We start from the raw sequence: 24,706 nt of genomic DNA, 5'->3' as shown, positions 1-24,706 counted from the left end.
ACAGTGCACAGGTCGCAAGAGGTCATGCTGAGACAGAGGAGGGGGGGAAGTGGGGTTGCCTAGCATCACAGAGGACCCACTGCTGTTGCCGTAGCGATACAAAGAGACCTATAGAACATCAACTTCCTCTAGGAGTGTAAAATCACCAGCAGCTCCCATTTATCTGTCTTCTCTGACTTTTGCTTTCTTTTCTCCGGCCGATGTGGATCTGTCAATATATGGATCAGCTTTTACTATTCATGAAAGACACTAACATGTTACTCCAATATGAGAATGTATATCTTTATAATGTGTATGTGTATAAGTTCTCTGGGGATAAATGTATGAAGTATTCTTTCATGTCATTTGCTCTTTCTTTATCTTATACACCTTGGAACTTTGTGAATGAGAAACACCTTTATATTATGCAACAAACACACCAGCACAAAAAAGCTCATTGGTGTTTAATGACTTTCTCATGACTCCATCTTTCTCATTCAGTCACTTTTTTTTTTTTTGCACATTGAGACCTAATTCTGAGATGCTGAGATGTTTTATTTATGAGCACCCATAAAACTTTTTTACTGCCTTTTCCTGCCAGACCATTGAATGGTGGAGAATCCGCTGAATGAAAGTTGGATCGCAGATTTTTGTTCGCACCGATGTCCTTTCAGTTCCTTTTTTTTGTGTGTGTTTCTCCACTCTATAATCATAATACACTTTTGTGCCAAATGAATAGCCAACCATAGTCTGACACATTACGTAAGTCATTGCTGATTTGAAAAGCTCATTTTAACATTTTAACACTGTAAAAACTACCTAACAATGAGGTTCACTATCAAAAGTACACCTCAGAAGCATACTGTGGAGCTACAGCTCTCGTGGTGAAAGAGCAGACAGACCGAACACATGGTCCACCAGGCCTGATCAGCCAGCACGGACACGGTCACGGTTGGTTGGCCAAATCAGTCCACAGGCTCAGAGACAAGTAGACAGATACTGGCAAAAGAAGAAATTATTGTGTGTGTATGTGCATCTCTGTGTTTGTCCTGTCTCTGTTGTGGAGACTGAGTTACACACACATACCTGGGCACCTGAAGGGGAAAGGTTGGGTTTGGTTTGGTTGCTATGGGAGGGTTTATAGGAGTGCACTTACACTTTGTAGGCCTGCCTGTGTTTTCAGGTAAATAACACACACACATACACACACACACTTATGCATGATCCAAGGCAGATACTCCTCGTGAAGAATTGTCTGTATTCAGGGAGTGAAAAAAGGCAATTATTGACTTTTACTTCTCAGAAGGTTTGTTATCGCCACGGTGATTGAAGCCATTTTTCAAGGCCACAGGTCACCGAGCAAAGCTGAGTGACCTCATTGCTATAACCAGTCAATTACAGAAGACTGTAAGTGTGTGTGCACTGGTGCTGATTCATACTGCTCTACTGATTTCTCTGTCGAAATGCAGCGGCCACAATTGGTTTTAATTGACATGTTCTTAGATGACATGTTTTAGAGTTCATTAGAGAGAAACTGATACTCATACACTGATACAAGAAACCACAAATTTGCAACCTATCCGTCCACACAGGTCATGCATACTCCTCCCATCCCAAAACAAGTGTCCTCTCTTTTCCTTAAGCCCCCTACTCCTTCATTCCTCCACTCCAAACTTACAGAAAGAGATGGACACAGTGAGGGGAACAAGAGAAAGCAAAGAATAAAGACAAAATGTGCAACGCTTGCAAGGCTGCTAGGCAAGCAGTTACCCTGGAAACAGTTGAGAGCCTTGGATACACACAATGAACACGCACATATACACACCACACATACAAAAGCTGCAGAGGCCTAAAGTGTTGCTAATTAGCTAGTCTGTGCTGGCTCTTTGTGTGAGCCATTTTAAAGAAGAGATTAGAGTCAACAGGGAGGAGGAGAGGAATGTAGCTCTTCTCTTTCTCTTGTTTGCCTTCTTCTTGAGCTCAGGAAGAGAGCATGGCGGCCTTTTTTCACCTGACAGACAGAGTGCATTGGTTGCCTTGTTAGCTAAGATTTCCATAACAAGAAAAATCGTATAAGTATAGTGAAACTCATTTTAAGGGTAAATAAAGTACTTTTTGAGTTATGGAGACTTAAGTAAATCATAAAAAAAAAATATTTTTTACTTTTTCTCTTTTAGTTTGACCTCCGCACCCATATCATCCACATATAATATGTAGTTAACTAATTAGATGTTTTCCTCTCCCTTGTTAACCAGCTTTCTAAAATCTCCAGATTTCCATATGGAAATCTGGAGATTCTGCTTTCTATATTTTCTATAGGAGAAGATCTATTTCATTCAGTCTTAACTGTAACTCATGATTTTCATGGCCTTAAGAAATATATAAAGTATTGGAAGGGAAAATGATGAGGTAAAGTTTAACCAGGCACTTACTGCATATTATTTTACCCTATGGCTACTTTTTTTAGTTTTTGACCTTCCTCAGGAGTTGTTTCTTTCATACAGATCAGTTGCTGACTAAAACCTGTCTAAATAATCCTGTTGTCGAACACACACTGTCCCAAAGCTTAAACTTTTTTGAAATGAAAAATGTTATTTAAACTCTAGGGCAGACCGCCAGTTGAACAAAAAATTTAACTTTTTAATATCTGGATGGATTGACCATTTTACTAAATCATACGGTCTACAGCGCACTTACTCATTTCCCCTTTTTTTAGAGCACACTCCTGCTTCTCATTGGGGAAGTTAAAGGTTTTGAGTTTTTTTTTATTTCTTTTGTAAATTTAACTTGTATAGAAACCAGCCTTTGTTGTGCCTGCCCACTTCCGGTGTTTGTGTGTGTGTGTGTGTGTGGTAAGAGTGGGTGTGAGGGTGTGTCTATCTCCTCCCCATAGCCACAACCAGGTGTAAAAACCCTCTGAACCAAGAAACATGAAAGACTTTTATTTCCATCGAAGCAGGCAGGCAGACTAATACTTTTACAGACCAATCACTTGAGTGTGTTTTTCTGTTTAACCAATAGGTGTCTGAGTGTGTACATTTGTCTGCATGGGTGTATGTGTTTGCGTATGCATGCGCACTCAGCAGACAGTCTCTATTTGTGTATGTATGTGTTTTCCTTCTGCCTCTGAGCCCAGTCTTGGCAGTGTCTTGCATGTGTTATTAGTTTGCCTTTTTTTTTCTCTCTCTCTTTTTTTTCTTTTTTTTGGGGTTATTAATAATAAGAGTTAAACAGTTTCCATATGTGAGGCCTGGTTGCCAGGCTAGTGCTATCCTCATCACAGACTGGCCTCGCACAGTCTCCCCTCTCACAAGTTCCTTGCTGTTAAGCAGCAGAAATAGCTTAAACTCTGGAGGTCACCTAACTAAGACTTACACCTAAGTGGACTCGTCTTCTCAAACTACTTAACTGTCCTACCTTGTACAAAATGAAGGTTAAATATTACAAGCCACATTTAATCTGTGTGTGTGTGTGTGTGTGTGTGTCTTTTCCTCTATGGGTTGGGTCTGTCTGGAGTGAGACCTTCCTCTCCTGCCAAACGAGCTGTGTTGAAAACCGCAGGGAAACTGCATATGTGTATATAACGTATGACGTGTATGTGTGTGTGTGTGTGTGTGTGTGTGTGTGTGTGTGTGTGTGTGTGTGTGTGTGTGTGTGTGTGTGTGTGTGTGTCAGGAAACTGCTGTAGAGCTATTTGCCATCAATTAGCCGCCTGGACTGAGATGAGGCCTGCAGTACGGAGGGAGCTGTTTTTATATTCCCACCAAGGGAGTTCCTCTCTCCTTTTGTCCCTGCTCACCTCATCATTATCTTTAATTGTCTACTTCTTGATGCCCTCTCACTTCACTTGACAGAGGGGGGGGGGGCTACAAACATCTCCTTAGGAAGCTGTAGATTTTTTTTCCACGTGCGAATTTAAGATGTATGTGGATGATGATGAATTGTGTCATGATATAATGCAGTCCTGGGTATTCAGTCAGCTCCTTTTTATGGCCATGCGTATACCCCCGTGCATCAATAGAAACATTAGATGAGTGTCGGGACGAAGTTGAAGGAGAGAGGTTTTCAAGCTTCGCAAAACAGTTTTGAACTGAAGAGAACCATCTGGAAAACGGCAGGGTCCCTGGAGTTTAGAACAGGTCCCTTTTGTGAAATATAGTATATGAAAAAAAAAAAAAACTAAAATCAGCCAGGGTTTTCAAACATTACAGCATATTTTGAAGTTCTTTTGGAGTTTGTGAGTTTTTTATTGCGTTGGCTCTTGAATGCGGTCTTTCCTCTCTTTAATGGTCAGTCTGGGCCCAGAGAAGCTTGCTTCAGCCGTTTTAAAACCTCAGCTCTCAAACGGTGCCTTTATATTGCGGAAACATTACATTAAATAGCTGAAAGGGATTGCCGCTGGCTGGTGGTTTCCAAGGTGTCCCAGATTGTTCCCGCTCGGCATCATCCTAAACAGATATAAGCATTCAGTGCCTCTTAAGCACAGTTGTTTTGGTGGACAACTGGTTTGAAGTCCACGTTTCTGTTGGTGAAAACAAATCACAGGAAAGCTCATGAAAGGAGGGCGGAAAGACCTGATTAATACCAGAAAAAGAGAAGCGGTACGGAAGAGTCAAAAGAAAGGGGTTAAGTTCTGGTGGAGCATAGTTTATTTGTAACCCACCGTGAAATTGACAGGCTTAAGAAAGGATTTGGTTCGAGCTGCCCCTTCCCTCTACTTATGTGTTTACCCCTTAGAAACTCCTGATCTCTCTGAAATATAAACACCACTCCCTCTTTCCTTTTTTTCATTGCATCAATATAAACAAATCAGGTCATGGCTGGGTTAATAGCTAGTACTGCAAAAATATTGTTAGTTCTTTGTTTTCTCCAGTTACGTTAAGACCACAATCACTTAGTCTTCCTGTCGCTGCTGCTATCTGCTCAGCAGTCTTTCCCCTTTCTGTTACTGCAGAGCGACTTACACTGCTGTCCTAATAAAAAAAAAACTCAAATTTCTCAGTTAATGCAATGTCTGGTGGAAATTATGAACAAAAGTGAAATCAGCTGCTTTAATGGTTGGAATGAAAACTTTCACTCGACTCTCTTGATGACAACAACAGCACCATGAAAACTACAAGACTATAAATCTTTCCAGCAATTTACAGCTTCTGTTCGAATGCGTATGAGGAGGTTTCGGCAAATGTATTACAACTATCCCTTTTTATTTTGGATGTGCAAATGCAGTGTAAACAGCTGTGGCTTTAGATAGAAGTTTTGCCATTGTCGTAGAGGTCTTTGTCCCGCACTCAGTGGAAGGCAAGGATCACCTCATAAGGCCAACAGCTGCATTCACAAAACTTCTATTAGTTAGGCTGGGTTGTCTATTTTAAGACTCTCAAACCCATATCTGCCGTCAGAGTTTTACTGTGGTGAATGGGGGGTATGGGCAACAGATTTCAGGAGATTAGAAGGGAGGGGTCAGGGCACAAGAAAAACAGAGTACTTAGAGAAAAAAATGCCACATAAACTTTTTGTGAGTTATGCATTATATGGAGAGGCGGAAAGAAGGCAGAGACAGATTGGGTGATGTCAATGAAGAGAAATACAGGAGGAGTGATCTGGGAAAGCAATCTGTATTTTTTGTGGGGACTGATAGTGATGCATTTGATGCGTGAGATTCAGATGTGGCTGTAACCAGGCCATTACACGCACATGCCCTAAAGTCATATGGCAATCCCACTAACTGTCACCTGCTTAGTGATCTCACTTTGTGTACAGTGTGTGTGGGCATGAATACCTCTAAAGGCAAGTGAGCTGGTGCTACTGTAAATAGTGTATTATGTATTATCATCCTTTCAGCCAATGAACTGGCTTTGTAGATTGTGTTCCATCTCTGTCTTCTCTCATCTTCTCTGTGATCACGACTTCCTCTGAGTATTCAGAGAAAGAAAAGAAGTGGAAGATAAGGGAGATTAGGAGCCGGGAAAACCTGTAGAGCAGTGAAGAGCAAGGCAGAAGGAGAGAGTAAATAAAAGTACCTGAGGATTTTATGGAGTTTGAAAGTGTTTTGTTTGGTGCCAAAGTGAGGAGAGGTAGTGCACATGGATACAAGGGATCACCAGCACGACCCAAGAGGATGGCAGCATTGCCACAGCTTTAGCTTGGCTTTCAGCTTCAATGACAGCACTTCAGGAAGGAGATATAGAAAGAGGGATATGTGGGGGGAAAAAAAAGAAGATCCACAGCTTCTTTCTGAACCCAGTCTTTCCCACTGATCCAAAATCATAGAGCATGCAGACCTGTAGAGAAGCAGCTGGGTGTGACGAGCTCCTTCCTGCATCTTCACCCTGAGTCTCTTTGGCAGTCTCTCTATCTGTCGCTCTCTCCTGGGGAAGAGAGTAGAGAGAGGAAAGGAGGAGAGGTGCATAACAAGCCTCCTCTCCCTGGCTTTTGAGCCCGTGATGCAGGCAGAGGATATTTGTTTGGTGTTGAAGAGATCTGTGCTCTCAGACGCTGTTAAAACATCTAGTAAATCTTACTTTCGCTCCTTGGTGGACGGATGATACAATGAGCTCCTCGCTCATCCTTACTTGTGCTCTTTTTTTCTTCTCGTCGGCCCAAGAGCGAAGAAATCTGATACCACCTGCCTCCCCCTTGCCCTAACTCTCTCCCCTCCTCTTGCTCCTTCTCCTTCTCCCCCAAGGACAGCCCACTGTCTGCCCTGAGGGCTGTTTATCTATGGGGGGAGATGAGGAGGAGAGGGCAGAAGGGGGGACGGGTTTGTTTCGTTTCGGCCGTCAACAATGAACCTCAGTCACTGCTGACGGATTACTCCAACATATGGTACCCACCTGTCTCTTTTTCTCTCCCTCTGTCTCCCCCCTCCTCCCTTTTCTTTGCTATGCCTCTCTGTTTAGATTTCTTCGCTTATTCCTGCGTTCTCTCTCCCTGTGTCACCCAAACACACTGGGCGGATTAGAGGCCAGATTCATCACACACACAGACCTGTTTGCTTTAGCAACCTGAGCCAGGCACACGCACACCCAAATCGAACTAAAGAGGCCCGCTCGTTACCTTGCGGTTCTTATTTGAGATTAAACTCTTAATCACACATCTCGGTCCTGTTATGTGGAGCAGAGTCTTTATTCACAGATGAATGCTTATAGACACACACACAATAACAGCTGAGCCACAAGATCATTATACACGTTTCGTGAAATTAAATTTCCACCATATTCATTCAGTGGATTTCCTAACTGGCCCTCCAACCTTCTCTGCTCTCAGTGAAACACAGTTGTCAGCCATTTTTCGGAAACCCGTTAAGAAGAGAAAGTAGCCGTTGCTGTGTGTGTGTGTGTGTGTGTGTGTGTGCGTGTGTGTGTGTGTGTGTGTGTGTGCGTGCATTATGTGTGCAGGTTTGACCCTGCTGAATTAAAAAATGCACTGTTATTAAAGGCTGTGTCAGAGGCGATGATTTACAGAGGGGAGCGATGACAAGTCAGAAGAACTCACACACTGAACTGACACACACACTTGCTCGCTCACACTGTGCTCTCAGGCCTCTAAGCTGAGCGGTGACCTCCTCACCCCTCCTTCCCCTTCCTCCTCCTCCCTCCCTCCCCCCCTCACTCTAATAAAACCTGTCTGACACCACTGATATGTGCATATGTGTGTGCGTGTTTGTGTATGCGTGTGTGCTCCACGGCAGCACAAAGACTCTGTTGTTGGGCCTCCCTCTTAGGCCTCCCTCATATTTTCTTTAAAGGTGCAGCGCGCCCCCAAGAATGCCACAGGGGGAAAGGGGAGTTAGGGGGGAATCTTGGAAGAGCTGGTGTGAGTGTGTGGTTTGGTGGGTCGGTGGGTGGGTTGGTTGAGGGGTTGGGTGCAGGAGTTGGGGTCCCATAGAGAAAAAGGCAAGGAGTGATTATGAAGAGTAGAAATGAAAGAGAAGGGTCAAAGAAGAGAAGTGCTTCTTGACAAAGTAGACATGAGAGGGTTGGCTCTGGTTCATTTTGGCATTTGTGTACGTGGGTGTCTGTCCATCCAGTATGTGTGTGTGTGTACCAAACCTTGGGTTCTTTCTCACATGTTGTTTAAAATTTGAGATGCAAGATTTTTTTTTAGTTTTTCTTTTTTTAAATCAATTCATGAAATAACAGATAATAAAATGTCCCCATCTGCAACAAATGCATAATACAGAACAACCACGGAAATCAGCCTCTGTATTCGGAGCAATAGAAGGTAAAATTTCTCTTCTGACTTGCACACAAGGTAATATGGTTCTAGTTACATAAAACACTGAGTTACTAACTTACGTGACAGTGCAAAATAAATATTCTCTGCACTAGCTTTTCCAATTGTCAAGACAAAAAAAAATGATGCCTCGTTTATTCCTGATGCATCGACTATTGTGCGAGCCAATTGGTACAAAAGTGCCATTACTGTTTATACTGGGAATTGAGGAAAGTTTTTGCCTGTTCAGGCAGTATTTGAAGGTTTTTTTTTTTTTTTTTTCTTACATTTTAAATAATTATACTTTTTTGGGTTTAGGTTGCATCGATGCCTGCAGAGACAGACCTGTTCATACAATCTTCTCTTGTGCTTTTCCTGTTTTTCAAATGCGCCACTCGTACCACATGGAATAGGTTGCAAAAATTAGGAAGAGCACACCCGGCGAAACTGATACCAAAGCGCCCTGTACACAAGATATCAATTTTGATATTAGGTCAAGAACAGTATCTGTAAGCAAAGCTTAAGGTTAAAGTGTTAAAAACGTCAGTTCCTCAAATGGTCTCTTGGGCTGGCCTCAAAAATGAGTCATATTAAAATTCCTGACTTACATTACATCTATAGACTTTCAACATAACTATGTAAGAAAAAAACAAGTTTAAAGCCTCGTACACACACACATATATATAAAATTCCTAACAATAGTATTTGGGGATGTGGGAGTCAGTCAGATCCATGCATTACAAGTCGTGTCTGGCACCACAAGCCTTAGATGATGAAATTCCAGACTTCAAAACAGTAATCCACAAACAAATAGATAGCGTCACTGTGGCTACATCCATCTTATATAAACAGTCTATGGTTTTTTTCCAAAGTAAAATAAACTGTTTAAACTTGTAGTGCTACTTTGTCTTAATATGTGAGGAAACAAAATGTGAAAGAGAGCATCTGTTTTTGTGATTACCCGTCGTTTAATAAGACAAATGCAAGGTTTTACATCAGTCCTGGAAAAATCTCACAGCGAGAATCTAATGATGTTGTGTTATAGTTTTGTAATTTCAAGAGTACTGTCCTTAAGGCAGACCAAGTTAAACTCTTAAGGGACACTTGTCTCAGCCAATTGTAAATATGTTTTTGTTTTTACAGCTCAAAAAGAGCACTTAAACATGGAATCTTTACAGCAGTAAATTTAAGCAAATTGCCTGTTAGCTGTGGCACACTTTCATAAGCCAGTTTTCAAATCCACAATACGCTCTTTTAAAAGGTCTGTTCCAAAGTAAAGGAAAGTATAGCGAGGAACATTGTTTTTTGTTTTTTTTTACTATTTCCTATTTCTTCTTCTCTTTCAAATACACCCGCACGTCCATGGATAGAAGCATAGGAGAGGAGACAGGCATCACCTCTGCTTGGTTGTAGCGTTTATGAAAGCCATAAATGGCTCTTTAATATAGTGGTAATCAGGGTGGTAATTTGGGTGGAATTGTCCCTTATTGTTGCCAGACATGCCTCCTCAACTCCTGCCAACATACACTCATGCTCACACACATAGACAAACACATACACACTCACTCACTCTTTGGGCAGACAGGGTGTTCAAGCAGTAATTCACACCACATGCCAACAAACTGGGCGGTTGTGTTTGTCTATGTGTGTATGTGTGTGTGTACGTCTGTGCTTGCTTTAAGGCTGAGGTCAAACCAGTAAAGGGAGGGGGTTCCCAAGATTTTTGTCAAAGTGTTAAAATTCACGTGTGTGCCTGCATGTCTGCGTGTGCGTGTGTGTAGGCACGTCCGCTTGGGTGTGTGTGTGTGTGTTTTAATTGCGGTCTCAGCAAAAGTAGCAAGTGTGCTGGATACAGATGGTTTTCATCACTCCAAGTGCACACAGAACTTCTCTCTGTTTCTGTCTCAATCTAATCTCTCCTCTTTGTGTTTGTAATTAAACATTACTTAATGTAGCCGAGCTTCTAATTTGACAATCCGTTGAATAAGCGGCAGCTTTTGTTTCACGCTGTTACACTTTTCTGCAGTTGTGAAATGATGGAGTCGTGCAGATTTCTACTGCTGTGTGGTTGAGTAAGAGCCTCCACGGTAAAGAACATCCCTCACTCTGGCCGTTAATTTGCCCCCCCCACACACCCACACCCACACACACACACACGCACACACACACACTCGCACACACACACCCATCCACACACGCACACACACACAGGGACTTTCATAAATCAATATTTACTGAGGAACCTTTCCCTTTTGAGTCAGAGGAAGCAAATGTGCATCCTGCTGTCTCCCCTCTCTAACCCTCTGCCATGAGGCTGTGCTAGTATGTGTGTGTATGTGTGTGTGTGTTTATATGTGACTGTGTGCTTACTGTAAGTGCAAGGCAGCTCTTGTGTTGTGAGATGGGTGTTTTCTTATTTTGTTTTTGGGGGAGTTCAAACATTCCAACAAAAATTCCTGTTCCTCAGGGACGGATTTTTCCTGATGATAGAGCGCCAAGCAATACAGCAAAGAAAAGACGGAACATTCGATGACACGAAAGCATTTCATAAAGTAGAGGGCGAGAGGGAAGGTAGCGGGAAAGATTTGCTTAGAAAGCATGGAAGGTATGGCTTAGCTTGCAGTATTGGAGGGATGAATCGGCAACACTCAAGGGCAGAGTGAAAGAATGGAAACAGAGCTAGTGAGCGATGGTGTCACTGGCTTACATGGAAAGCACTGGAGGGCAGACAAGGGAGAAACGGGAAAAGGAGGAGGAATGAGAAGGTGGAAGGTGGTTAGTTACAGCTCTTCAGGGCACATCAGGGCATACAGTTCCTTACATCATTGTGACACACACAAACACAGTCCAACGGGCACACATGAAGATACGCTGACATACTTCTGCCTCAGAGGATGCGGAAAACCCACTTTGGATCATTCTCTGCAAAGAGAGAAGGAAGAAGAGGAGGCGGAAAGGGGTGTGGAGGGGAGAGTGATACAGATGAGAAGGAAACAAAGAACTGAAAGGAGAGTTTGGAATCAAAGTGGGTTTTGAATTAGATTAATTCAGACACACTCTCAAGCATGATTGACAGACTGGGCAGAGCGAGGCGAATTGAGAGTGACCAGTGTCTGTTTTGTCTTTTTGAATTGAACATTTTTATTGCTGCATGCATGTACTTTTTTTCTGAAAGTGAGGTGCAACTTTGAAAGTGCATTACTTTCATGGGCCAAAAATGATCAGTTTCACCAAACGACTGCTTGTGTGTAATCATTGTCTGATCATCCTTCTTTCTTCCTTCCGTAGGCACTCCAGGCAGCCAGACAGTTCCTCCTCCAGCAGGCCTCTGGTCTCAACTCCCCTGGCAGCAACGAGGTCAAACAGAGCCCTGTCCAGGTCAGAGCACACACACATAGATGCACAACCCTAGTGTTTCCTTATCAGAACGTGTTTATTGTTAAACCACTGACCGCCAAGAGTGTGTTCGTCTTTTAACCAACCTGCCACGTCAACTGCACCGTGTGATATAGGCACATGTTTTTCTTTTTCCCTCCCTCACTCACTGTCTGCATGCAGCTCTTCCTCTCTCCCTGTGAGTGCATGTGTGTCTGCATGCGTGATTGTTAGTGTGTGAGTGAATGAGGCCTTTGTAGTTTCTGGGTTGCGAGCTGTTTTCAGAGTTGAATTCCACAGTAAGCAGAGAATGGGGTTAGCTGGAGTGCAGGATCCCTTCTGAAAGACACTTGAGGAGGCTACACATGTACACACACACACACGCACACACAAAGGCACATGCATACACAGGCAGAACACATGCATCATTACTATATGTGTATGTTGATACATATCACACAAGACATTATACTCTGCAGTTCTTTCCAATCATATAATAGGCTGACCAGTTGCAAAATAGGGATTTTCTTTTTTTCGCATCAATTTAGTGGGGCCACGGGTCTATTAGAGCAGCTAGCGGCCTGCTTATTGCATTACTCCTCTAATTAGCATGTCAAATGGTAAACAGAAACCTGAATCATTACAATGAGGGGCAGGCGAACAGAGATTGAGGAGAGTGAGGAGAGGAGAATACAGATGTTAGACAGAAGAGGATAAAGGAGGATTTTATTTACAGTGTCTGAAGCCAGTAATGTGCTTATGGGGAGTAGCTTCAGATTTATGTAGGAAGGTAATAGTATTATATACAACTGTTTACAGTGTTTACTGTAAGTGATACGTGCAACATTTACAAGTAAAGTTACGCTAGGATCTGTAGAATATTTTCAAAATTTGTTATCAAATGTTCTGTGATGGTTTTCCACAAAACAGAACTTTAACATATTTGGCAGCGGCAGCATGAAGCTGTTGTAATAAAAAGGAAAGCTTCGTATTAGTTATGAAATATTGCGTGCTCCATGACAGGACAGAAAAAGAATATCACATAAAACTTAGATCTCATGTGCACACAGTCAAAAATGAACGACTTTGACTTGAACTATCAGTAACACAGTTTAATTGCCAAGTGACCTCTGCGAAGTGTGGAAATGCCAGAAAACAAAAGCTTGCTTATTACTCCAGATGTCAAAAATGCAATACGATTGAAAAGTAGGATTTTACAGATTGCACTTTAATCAGAACCTGAATTGGAATCAGCTTTGCTTTGTGACTGAAGGGTAAGAGAATAAGATAAAAGCATTGTTTCCTTGTATGTGTCTTTATCTGCATTTTAAAACTCTTTCATTTATTAAAATGACATGAAACAATAAGTCAACCCAAAACGATGCTCATGTGAAATGAATTCCTAGCACTGCTTTGGCGAACAGTTTACATCGGGGACAAGCTCATCTTCAAAAGAGGAGGGGTGGGTCTGTGAACAAGCATTTACACATGAACAAGGCAAAATGCAGGTCACACATGCATTCATCTGACCTGCTTCGTTGCCACATCTCTTATATGGAGCAAGTGTAACCTTCCCCCTCTTTCTCCTTTCTCGAACACACGTACAAATCCAGCTCTCCCCCTCCTCTACTCTCTCCATCTCTGTCTTGTTTGTCCTGTTTGTTGAGGCCTGACCTGGCTAGCCTCTCCATAGTCTCCAGGGCACCCGTGCTACATCTCTGTTGTCTGAACTGTCAGCTCACATGGCCCCAACGCATACTTCCAACACAAACACACAGACACAGTTAGATTTACATTTGCCTGTGTGTTTGTGCTCGGATCCTCGCAATCCCAAACACAGGCTCAAGCACCAAAGCACAAAGCGGATGTCGGTTGTTGTACCTGCGTGAAGCGGTAGCACTTTAATTGTTTATCAGACTTTATAATGTCAACCTACCCACTAAGGTGGTTATGGGGCATCTCCTAATTTCCAGCTATATACTCACTTTTAAATCACTGCAACTTTTGCGACAAGGAGAGGGTGAGCGAACGGTGGCGTGGGCAAAGCTAGAAATGCAATGTGGTCATTTCCTAAGGTGACAATAAAGGCTGAGTTATACTTCTTTTAACTGCCCTTGCGCTTGCGTCTTGCGCTTGTGTTAATGGCTCGAGACGTTTATGCTTCATTTAGCTTTGCCAGCGCTTGCGTGTGCTGTGTGGCGATTCACCGCCAGGACAGTAGGTGGAGTAGCGGTTTTTTTCAATGACAAGCCTACTACAATGAAAGGAAATTCACCGCCAGGACCTCTTCGGCAAGTCTCTCTTCGAGTGGATTCATGCTTCTTCTTCTTCTTCTTCGCTTTCTACCTTGGCGTTTGAAAACAGCGGTCTTTTATTAGGGGATGAAACCGGAAGATCAACACGCCGCCGGATGTGATGTAGATAGTGGGTTGTGCTCGCGTCCAGAGTGGCTACTCTATAGCTCTGCTCGCGTCTTGTGTCTTGCGTGAAGTTTAGAAAATTGAGGTGACACACGCAAGCACACAAGGGGGGGCTTGCAACCGCGCAAGGGCTTGCGTTCCGTCTTGCGTTGCGTCTTGCGTTACCAACTATAAACCAGGCTTAAGGCACAGCATAGTGGCTCACATCAGGCACAAAATGGCCGTCCTCAGGTTGGCTCCTGCTGTGCTGCTCTCACACATGCAAATGAGCCTCAGCCAATAATGAGATCTTTAGGAGCTCGATAATTAGATATTACCCTTCTCTCTGAGGGAGAACAGCAGAGGCAGACAGGGTGAGCTGGAAGACTTCTTTTCGTGTCTTGACTTCTCTGGAGAAACCTCAGCCTACCACTGACAACAGCCCCCACCTCCCTCAAACACCATTCCCCCTCATATTTCTTTTCTTTATTTATAATAGAGGGGAGGATCTAAGTGTAGAGCAAAAGAAACTCGGAGATTGTATCTGGTTTTTGATTGGTTGCTCAGAGATGGTTTCTGTATTTGTCTGGCTGTGTAAGATGGTATCAATCTACTGTGTGTGTGTGTGTGTGTGTGTGTGTGTGTGTGTGTGCTTGTCACGCTGTCGTATGTCAAGTTCAGGAGAAACTCGACAGTAGCACAAGTGTCCAGATGAGAGTTTGCAAGGGGAAAAAAATTGCGGTGTGCAACAAAACTGCAGTCACAGAGGCTAAAAGAAAATAATTAGAAGTACTTGTTCAGTGGTTATTAGTTTAGTAATAAACAGAAGTGGAAACAGAGCAGAGAAATTATACCTAAAAATGTTGGTAGAAAATTATATGTCTTCAAATGATAGCTTCGAATCTGAAAGATGCATTACCAAAATTCTTTGTGGTGTTGCTGTTCTCTTATTTTTAACTCATTTCCAATGTTATATCTGTTAAATTCAATCTTCCTTGAAACAGGTACGGACTGAACATGCAAACTCACTATGTCCGTATCCTCAAAAGATAACTTGCCCTCTCTGGAATTTGGATAATTTCACACTTTAGATGTGTGTTTGTCGTAGGTGTTGGACATAATTGGCCCCAGTTACCTTAATTGCTTGTGGCATGAGTGCAACTGAGAGAGTTGGTGGGCACACAGCTGGCAGACAGAGTGGCAATTGGCGGATTACCCAGCATGATACGTAGCATGCCTCTATGACCTGCCGCACGTTCTCTACCATGCACACACTTGGCACACACTCACACACTGTGTGGGCACGAGCAGACACATATGCACCCATTGGCAAACACACGCCTGGCACACTTAACACACTGGCACTTGGCATGCACACATACAGATTAAGGCATGTGCTTGGCAGAGGCCCATATGTATGTAATTGAATAGTGCAGTGTCCTGTTTTCATGTATTATTGAGGAGCTCGTTTAATTAGGAAAAAAATGAAAAGACTCATTAGAGATATGTTGATTAGCTTGGCTCCCAGCTCTCTGGAGAGGGCTGACACCAGAGCAGTGGGATGGAGAAAGAGAAGGAGCCACGCAGGGTCGGTGAGAGGAGGAAACTGAGTCATGTCACTGTTTTAAGAGTGACGTCCTAATCCACCGTAGGATTTTTGTAAATTGCTAGATGTTTTCTTCCTTGCACAAGAAAACCAAATACAGAAATGTATGCATGGTTCAAAGTATTTTAAGTAATCAGCAAAAGTATGTGTGAAAGATGAGCGTTTAGGCCTCTAGAGTCTGCGGAACTGAGGCCTCTCTCATTCTCTTTTATTTTCTTTGAACATGTTTTCCCCAAAGCACTCCTTTTGTCCACTCTCTGAAAGTGCTTAGTTGGCATTTTCTCTTATTGGATTTGGAGGGAATTGTGGCTGTACGTGTAGGTTAGTGTGTACGTGTGCGTGTGTGTGTGTGTGTTGGGGGGTGGTATGGGATCCTGACAGTTTGTGAAGGGTGTATGAGTGCAGGCTGAGCAGCCAGTGAATTGGGTTCGGCTCTGGACTGAGGGGTGGACAGACAGACGAAGAGGATGGAGAGGAAAGGTTTGGGTCTGGCCACTCAAGTGTGAAACTCTTATTTTGTGATTTGAAACATGAGTGAAATCAGTAATGAAATATGGTCGATAACGGCCTCTCACACTTCCCAAAGAAGTGCCCTGACCGTGTGTGTGTCTGTGTGTTTCTTGAAATGTGTTGTCATTTTTATTCTGAAGCACTGGGGCGTTAGATGGAGGGAGGCAGTGGAGGAGAAGGTGGAGGAGGAAGGGGGAGGGGGATTATCCACTTGAACTTGCTGGCCTTTCTCTGTCCTCTCTTAGGTTTTTTTTCTTCTTTTTTTCATTTGTCTGGCCCCTGTCAACGAGTGCCATGTTTTATAATCTTCCAAATATGTAGTGTTTGTGAGTGGGAGTGTTCTAGGATGGAGAGCATTGGACAAGTCACTGCTCCGACCCCTCCGACTGTTTCCACTCCCTGTTTCTGTTTATGCTGTTTACTCTAAATAAACCTGTTAAAGGATACATTCTTACATCAAAAGATTGACAGATACATATGTGAATAAGAGAAACCTACCGGATTACTTTGTATATGCTTGCCACATGTGAGTTCCTTTGCAATTACATAAACTGCAGTGGCTACTCACCTTTTCGTCAGGATTGGTCCAGCTTCTCCGAGTATACTATCACCTGCACAAGTTGATATTTAGAATTACAGTTCAGATCATTTAATATACTGTAGATTAATATGGTTAGAATCAGTAAAGTGCATAATTTTATAATCACCTGAAAACCATCTCTAAATTCAGGTAAAAGTTGCAAAAAAAAGGAAATGAGCTGCCGTGGGCTCTGTGGATGGATGGCACGCAGGAAAATACACTATGAAATACTGTTTCCTTGTCTTGATCACCAGGCCAGTCACAGATTTAAAAAAAAAAATTAAAAAAGCATCCAGCTTTTTATATTTCCACTTTTGTCTTATCATATTTGGGATTTAGAGACCAAAAGAGTCGTTGGTGCTGATTTTGCAGGTCTGCCAATTTGGCTGCAAAATAAATTAAGCTCAATAAATGCTCTCGAGTCTCTCGAGTGACTGCGCGGAAACCTTTAAAAAAAAATGGCGTCTGTTGAATTCACCCAACAAATACTATGAGAGCATTGCTGAAGATGAACAAAATAACTACATCTGAAAAACTTAAATCTTGATTTAATATGTTTAGTTACATCCATAGAAACAAGTTTTTGCATAAATAGAAAGTATTTTATAATGTATAATGAACGCAACCAAATGCCTTGGCGTTCTAAGACAAAGAAAGGAACGAATGTTACTTACTTCATTTTTTTCAGCTAAAACGAATAGAACTGCTTTCATCTTGTCATATGTAGAATTATGATAGATAAACCATGAAATAGGATAAAAGCAATGATTGAATAGAAAACACCAACTCCCTCTGGCACACCTTTTCAGCAGCTGCTTATACAGAGACGAGCACAGACAGAAACATTACTCAGCAAGAAAGTTCCCATATCACCCCACCAGGCTTCGCTCATCAGTTTCCCCCGAAGTAATGTGGCCCCTGGCCCTGCTTCAGATTAGCTGGAGGAGGGGTACTCACCACACACAAAGGAACCTTTTTACCTCCAGTGGAGGCCTGGCCCTCAGCCCCAAACAACGCTCTCAGACCAGTGGACACTCCTTTCATTTCTCTTTCATTCTTTTCTCTTCTGCGCCCCCCTCCTGCCACGCTCCACCCCAAACCCCACCCCACGCTCCCCTCTCATTTCTTGGTATGATGAGTGCAGACCCTGTTTACCTGGAGCTGGAGGAACTGAGAGATTGAAAGAGCGATGATAGCAGGTGAATAAACAAATCCTGAACCAATAAGAATCATTTACACATCAAGTAGCTGCACAGTGGTGACACAGACCAACACAGTTGCCATGTGATGTGCCAAAAGGTGCACAGATTTAGTTTTTTTGTGTGTGTGTGGTTTTTTTTGGCCACATGTCAAACTTTTACCACTGTCCAATCATACAAGGCGAACGAGCTGATATATTTGATACAATTTGCTAAAGATGCCCCTAAAACTAAATACGAGGACAGAGGCCAGTCCTTCCGCACCTCTAGGTGTGTGTGTGTGAAACAGGGAGGTAGACAGGGAGTCAGTCAGTTCCAGGGTGAGGTGGTAATGCTCAGTGACAAGGATAAACAGCGCTGGGGTTTGCTCCTACCAAGAGTGGGGGTGAGGAGGAGGAGGACTGTGTCAGCCTCTCTCTTCCTCCTGCTCTCTCCTTGTCATTTTTTCAATTATCCCTCTCTCCTGTGTGTCCCCATAGACCCAGAGGCAGAGCCTGCATCATTTAGACTGAGAGCCTGTTTAGATTCTGATTATAGCCTCCTTTCTTCTCACCACTCTCTGCCATCACACACACACACACACACACACACACACACACACACACACACACACACATACATGTACACCTACAGGCTGCGCACTTTAGAGCCAGCATGAGGTGAATAACTGCAGAAGTAAATTTATCTACTTTCAAAGCTCATGGGGGTTGTTGAGGGGTACACTGACTGTTGCTTTTTTGATTAATTGTCACATGGCCTGTATGATTCTCTGAATCTAAGTGTCATACTCCTCAAATGTGTGTTTCAAGGGTGTGGGGCCGCCTTGTTTTGTTTCAAATATGCTCATTTTTGCACACAAAAATGAGTGAAAATATATGTGATGGTTAATGGTGACGTGCTTTGTATTTTCTGATGTCTATCAGAAGGAAAATGAAGTGTGAAATTCTAAGTCCACTGTGTTGGAGAAGATGCAGATATTTAAACGATTGTCCTGCAGCTGCACCGGGCCTGTTCATCCTGACTCCCAGCTGGTTTAATATCAGATGGCAATTCTTCTTTCCATCCCGAGATTCCATCTGAAATGGAAAGTGCTTGAAAGGCTTTCCTCCTTGTTAGAATGAAAAGTCATCAAGGGAGGAGAGGAGAGAAGGATTGAGCCTCATTTAAATGCAAGTTACATTCCCCTATTTCTCTCTCTTCTGTCCTCCGGGACCGAATGCCTTTCTCCTCCTTCTCCTTCCCATGTCTCGGGCGCTCCCTGGCTCCCTCTCTTCCTTTGTTAATCAGTTAAACTCCCTCTTCAAACAACCCCTCTAATTACTCCTCCGCTCTCTGTAAACGACAGGGCTGTCTCCTGCTTCTTCTTTCTTCCCTCCATCCATCCCTCCCTCCCTCCCTCCCTCCCTCCCTCCATCCATGGCAGGAGTTGACCCCTGTCAGCCACTGACCCCTCAAAAGTGTATGTCTGCCAGCGCTTGCGTGTATTCTGAGTCTACTTGTGACTGATTCTTGCATGTTGATGATATGAGCAGCATCCTATGTTTTTTTTTATTCCTGCTATTATTAGTGTCTGGGCTTAATACTGGATTTGAGCGTGTATGTGCATATGTGTCTATGCTCACACATCTATTGCGTCAGGCTCTAAGCCACACATTCTCTTTCCGACAGCCTGCTCAGTTGGGTCCCTGTCTATTTCTGTATAACGCCCCACACACTTCAATTTATTTTCTAACCATTATTTCCCATTTATTACCTCCTTTCTCTCTGTGTCCCTGCCTTTCTTTCAGCATGTGTATGGTATTCCGCCTATCTTTTGCCTGCTTGCACCTACACTCACACGTCCCCAGCCTCACCTCTCTCCCACTAATCTATCACACATCTCTCTCTTTTAAATTAACGTGCAACATGAAAAAAAAAAAAAGGACGACAGCAGGAAAAAAAAATTAAATGCTTTTAATAAATGGCTGACTTCAAAATCGCCCGGCTTTTCAGACTCTCCCTATTCACAGTCCAATGAAAGGAGAGAAATCATTCACCAGGAGAGACAAAGCCGAATGAAAATATAATTCTGCATTGTGAGGCGCTTTTGTCCTGGCCCGTCAAATCGCTAATGGCGACGCTTTTGTTTTGTGGCGGGGCTCTGAGGCTGGCGGTGTCGTATGGCGGTGGCAACGCATGCCCCATAATCACCACGCTTTGTGATATTAGATTATAGGGGCAATTAATGGCGTCAAACCTTAACTACTCAACATTCAGCCTGCCGCACACACTCACACACACGCAGATGCACGTCCACATTCAGAAGAGCATATCTGCAATTGTGCACACGCGCACACATATGGCTCTGACATCAGAAACGTCAGCCGACACACAGAAAGGTGCTATAACTCCAGTAATTATTACGCCTGTGACTTGAAAACGTCGATGGCGGTGTGTATAAAATAGAATGTATGAGTTGTCAGGGAGGAAGAATGGGATGCACAAGAGCAATTAATTACAGCTTTTCATTTGGAAAGCTTAGACTGACAAGGCTCGGCGGCGGGGGCAAGCTGGCATGACGCCAAGCGGCACCCATCACCACCCCCATCTTACTCACTATTCCACCTCCCTCTCATCTCTCTTGCCTGTTCCTTTACCAACTGCCACAACATCAACCCGCCCCTCACTCATTCCACTCTGACTCTGTCTTTTTCTACATCTGCTCCTCTCGCTTTCTAAACTCAAACACACTCTTACGCTACAGCAAATTCACCTGTGAGTCGTACCACACTCAAATCTTCTTCTGCATGACGCCCGTCCTCACGGTGTCCATCTCCCTCCTACAAATTCTCCATGGAGAACGAGGGGAGACAGAGGACAGGTGGGAAAGAGGGTGCTAGTATTTCTACCCAATCTTATTCACAAAGTCTAATCAGATCTATACAGATTTTTCATATACAATTGAGAGTGCCCCCCCCCCCCAAAAAAAGCCACTGCCATCTCCTCAGATGGTCACATAGACTGCTTCTCCACACGGGTGCATTTTTTGGTGAAAGATCTATCATCATGTTAACACACGATGATTGTGTGTATTATAGAAGCCCTGTAGTTTATTGATGTGCAGGCAGTGAAGGAAGAAGCATAAAAAACACCAGCTCTCAAAATCAATCTCAGCCCCCTCCCCAAATATCTTTATGTCCTGTCTTTTTATCCCTCCCTAATAAATGTATTTTTTAACTGCTGTTGCTCCAGCAGTTAAAAAAAAAAATACAAAAGTGCCTTGTCAGCAGGATAAGTGGTGTGGTTTTTCATATGTTGTGTCTGCATTTGCACTCTCAGTTTCAAATTTGTGTGATAAGTTTGTCCTCGGTGTTGCAGTGTTTGTTATCAGATAAATATCTCTGCACATGTCTGTGTACAATACACCAACATTAGGAGTGCTTGCACAACACATCTGCAAAAATCACAACTCAGTCTTCTCTCTCACTCTGCCTGCAGCTTTATCTCATGAGATATTCATCTCATCAGATATCCACTTTGTTGTTCTCTTAGTTGGGCCTGACTGTGGGGAGAGAGAATCGGAGCCCATCGTAATCATGTGTTTATAAAAGCAGATAAGATTTTATATTTTACCAGGAGATTACATATCTGTCCTTTTATCTCTGACTGCTGCCACAGTTTTTAACAGTGCCTGCTTTGTGCAGGAAAGTGTCAACAATGTGACTGTGTTTTATTGCATCTCCATTTATCTTTATCTGATGTTGCCAGCTTTTTTTTTTGCCAGCTTAACAGTGACTGACAGCAGAGAATAGGAGACAATCCACCTCTCTAACTTACCTGTCACTGCCAGCAAACTGCAGCAACTCTATGTAGATTGTTTGTTTTGAGTTAAGCATTCAATTGCAGGCACAGTCATGCTTGCTGTGCTGACTGGGTGTTTTCACACAAAGCTTTCCCCCACAGACTGACTGAGCTGTCCTAGTTTTTGCAGGCTAATATCCAAATATGTCAGGAGTTTAAAATGTGCTCATGTCCTTGCTCTGTCTTTAGGTACCTGTGTCCATGGCTATGATGAGTCCACAGATGATCACTCCTCAGCAGATGCAACAGATCCTGTCCCCCCCTCAGCTCCAGGCCCTGCTGCAACAACAGCAAGCTCTTATGCTACAGCAGGTAAAACACACACTTTGTGTTTGAACCAGGTCCAAAGCTGACATGATTGAGGATGTGACTGTTTTAGTAGGTGATGACACACACTGGGCGTGATTGTATCTCATTCATTGCTCAAGGATCTTTGAGGTTTTGCCTACATGTCCACATTTCCACTTTTGCACACTTTGCAATTTTGGCTGCCTTCTCTTTAGCATTGTTGTTTGGAGGGTGTGCATGCATATGCCTGCAGGTGTGCATATGCACACCTACACACGCAAAGATGCTTTTTTGCCCCAGCCAGTGAATCATGGTGAATCAGGAGGATGTGTTGATACCTAGCCCTTGATAGAAGGGTTGTCATGTCGACATAAACCAATAAACACTCTTAATCTGTAATAGATTTGTCAAATACTTAGCTACGCCAACCCGTCACCTCCTACATACACAAGCAAAGCACACGTGCTGTCTTGTAAAGGCTGTGAATATGCCAGTTAACAGTGTAGGGGTAGAGAAGTAATTGCATAGTAGGGGCTGTCTAGAAAACACGTAGTACATACACACTCAGGCAAAGAAGAGCGTACTGTAGATTTAATAAGAAGTGGTAGCTTAAGGCAAGTATAAATTGCAGTGGGGAGATCTGACAACATGTATCATAATGGAAATGTGAAATGTGCTGGCTTTCTGGAAACAGACATGCAGATGGCTAAGAACCTCTTCACCAGCTCTTTTTTTTTCTGTAACAAGGAAAAAGGAGATGGTGGGAAGGGGGTTGATAATGCACTCTCACTCACTGCACCGCTAATAAAAACCACTGAGTTTAACATTGCTCTCCCACTTAATTAACCACGGTATGGACTACACACTTAGTGTATATCTGCAAATCAGGCACTTTTACACACAGGCACACACACACACACACAGACACACACACACACACACACACACACACACAGAACAATCAACCAACATATCACTCATTGGAGCATTAAATTTCATATCCCTATGGCAAAAGTGCATTGTGTAAGAGTGTGTAAGTAAGTTTTACAGCCCAGTGCTACAAAGCAGTCATGTGTTTGTATGGGCACTCTTTTGTGGATCTGCATATGTGTTTGCGTGTTAACCTTTAGGTTTTCTCTAACCTTTACTTATGCTACGGCTGCTCAGTCTTTCTATCTTGGTGTGTTCACTAAAGTCAAGGTCATGGTAATAGGCTAGAGAGGTGAGTGCCTCACTTACACATACTCTTAATGCATGGAGCCACTGAATCAAATCATTAAAAAGACCTTAATTATCACTTAATTATTCCCTCAACTCACCACTCTCCAGCCAAGTGTGTGTGTGTGTGTACTTGTGAGTTCTAGTGCGTTTGTGTGCTTGCATATGCATTTGTCTGTGTGATTAGGAGGCGATCAGGCCTAGTGACGCAGAAAAGAGAGATTAACTCCGCCTAAGGAGCGATAAAAGAGAGGAAAGACCGATGGAAAAAAACAGAATGAGCAGCAAGAAGGAATGAGTCCTGCATTTAAACTGAATTAAGGACAAGAAGGAACATCATGGGGAAAAAGCTGTAAATTATGCAAAAAATGAAACTATGGCTGGGATGAGATTACTGGATAATGTGAAACAGCTTTGCTCAAAGGGAGCATTACATTGCACAGAGTGTGTGGCAAGGATGGGCAGCGGCATGGAGTCTGCTCGCTGTGGGGTCAGACGGATGAGAGACCGAAGCAACTGCAGCGCTGTGAAGTCATTCTCTCCTGAAAAGCCTCTTTGAACATTTGATGCACCATGAAACAAAGACAAACTGCAGATGGACACATGTACAAGCTGTTCTCAAGAGGACACCCCCCCCTGCCTTCTTCTCACATACACACACACACACTCAGACTAACACACACTGTGGTCACTGAGAGTTTTCCTCTCTGCCTTACACTCCTCTTAGCTAGATTATAATCTTAATGGAGCTTCCTGAGTAAATTAGTGATTAGTAACTCAAACAAACAGTCAAGCTGTAGCCAGTCAGAGGACACTGTTTATTTGTATGTGCATGTATGAGTATATTTCAATGCGTGTTCCCATTAGACATACAATTTTAAATCCTGTAATCTGGTCATGTCAAGAAAACATAAAGGTGTCAGTAGAAAAAAACTTCATTCATTCTGTCACGCTCTAACTATAGCAGAGGACTTATAAATAACCATACATAACCTGGGGCTACTTCTCTTATCTTCTCATGTTATGAAACCAGCCTTGTTAAGATTTACTGTCTCAAACCTTTGGCAGTAAAGAGTGGGAACACTCGCACCCAGCAGGTGTTTCATGACAGCGACCAAACTGCATACAGTAAAAGCTGCCTAAAAGTATCTCACTGTGGAATATTCACATGTGCCTTTTTTTGCCCCAAGGTTTAAAACAGCCATGTTCAGTCTTGCAAACTTTGTGTGTTTATTCATCATAATGCATTCAGATTTATAATTTCTGGTCATGTTATCTAACCCCTTAACAATGTGCTCGCCTGCAGGTGCATTTCTGGTCCGTTGCCTGTGCCTGCATTGTGCCACAATCAGTTCCTCCTTTACAGAGGTTGAACTCTGTGAATAATCCAGGGGGGCTTAGCTTTGACATACACAATCACCTTGCCACACAGCTAGACACGGCACACCGGCTGCATAATGTACCACAGCAGCCTATCAGGTCCGTGTTTGTTTGTTGC

General features: G+C 43.1%; 1 protein-coding gene across 2 annotated transcripts in view; it reads left to right on the top strand.

Moving 5' to 3' along the window:
* foxp4 (forkhead box P4) overlaps nucleotides 1-24,706 on the top strand; it is an 89,132-nt gene that overhangs the window by 37,831 nt on the left and 26,595 nt on the right. For both annotated transcript variants that reach the window (XM_075460686.1, XM_075460685.1), the window contains exons 3-4: nucleotides 11,482-11,571; nucleotides 21,892-22,014. In XM_075460686.1, coding sequence (XP_075316801.1) covers nucleotides 11,482-11,571; nucleotides 21,892-22,014 — 213 coding nt within the window. The remainder of the gene's footprint in view (nucleotides 1-11,481; nucleotides 11,572-21,891; nucleotides 22,015-24,706) is intronic.

Source organism: Odontesthes bonariensis, chromosome 3, assembly GCF_027942865.1.
Source record: "Odontesthes bonariensis isolate fOdoBon6 chromosome 3, fOdoBon6.hap1, whole genome shotgun sequence".
Lineage (NCBI taxonomy): Eukaryota > Metazoa > Chordata > Actinopteri > Atheriniformes > Atherinopsidae > Odontesthes > Odontesthes bonariensis.
This window is presented reverse-complemented; position numbering and strand designations above follow the sequence as displayed.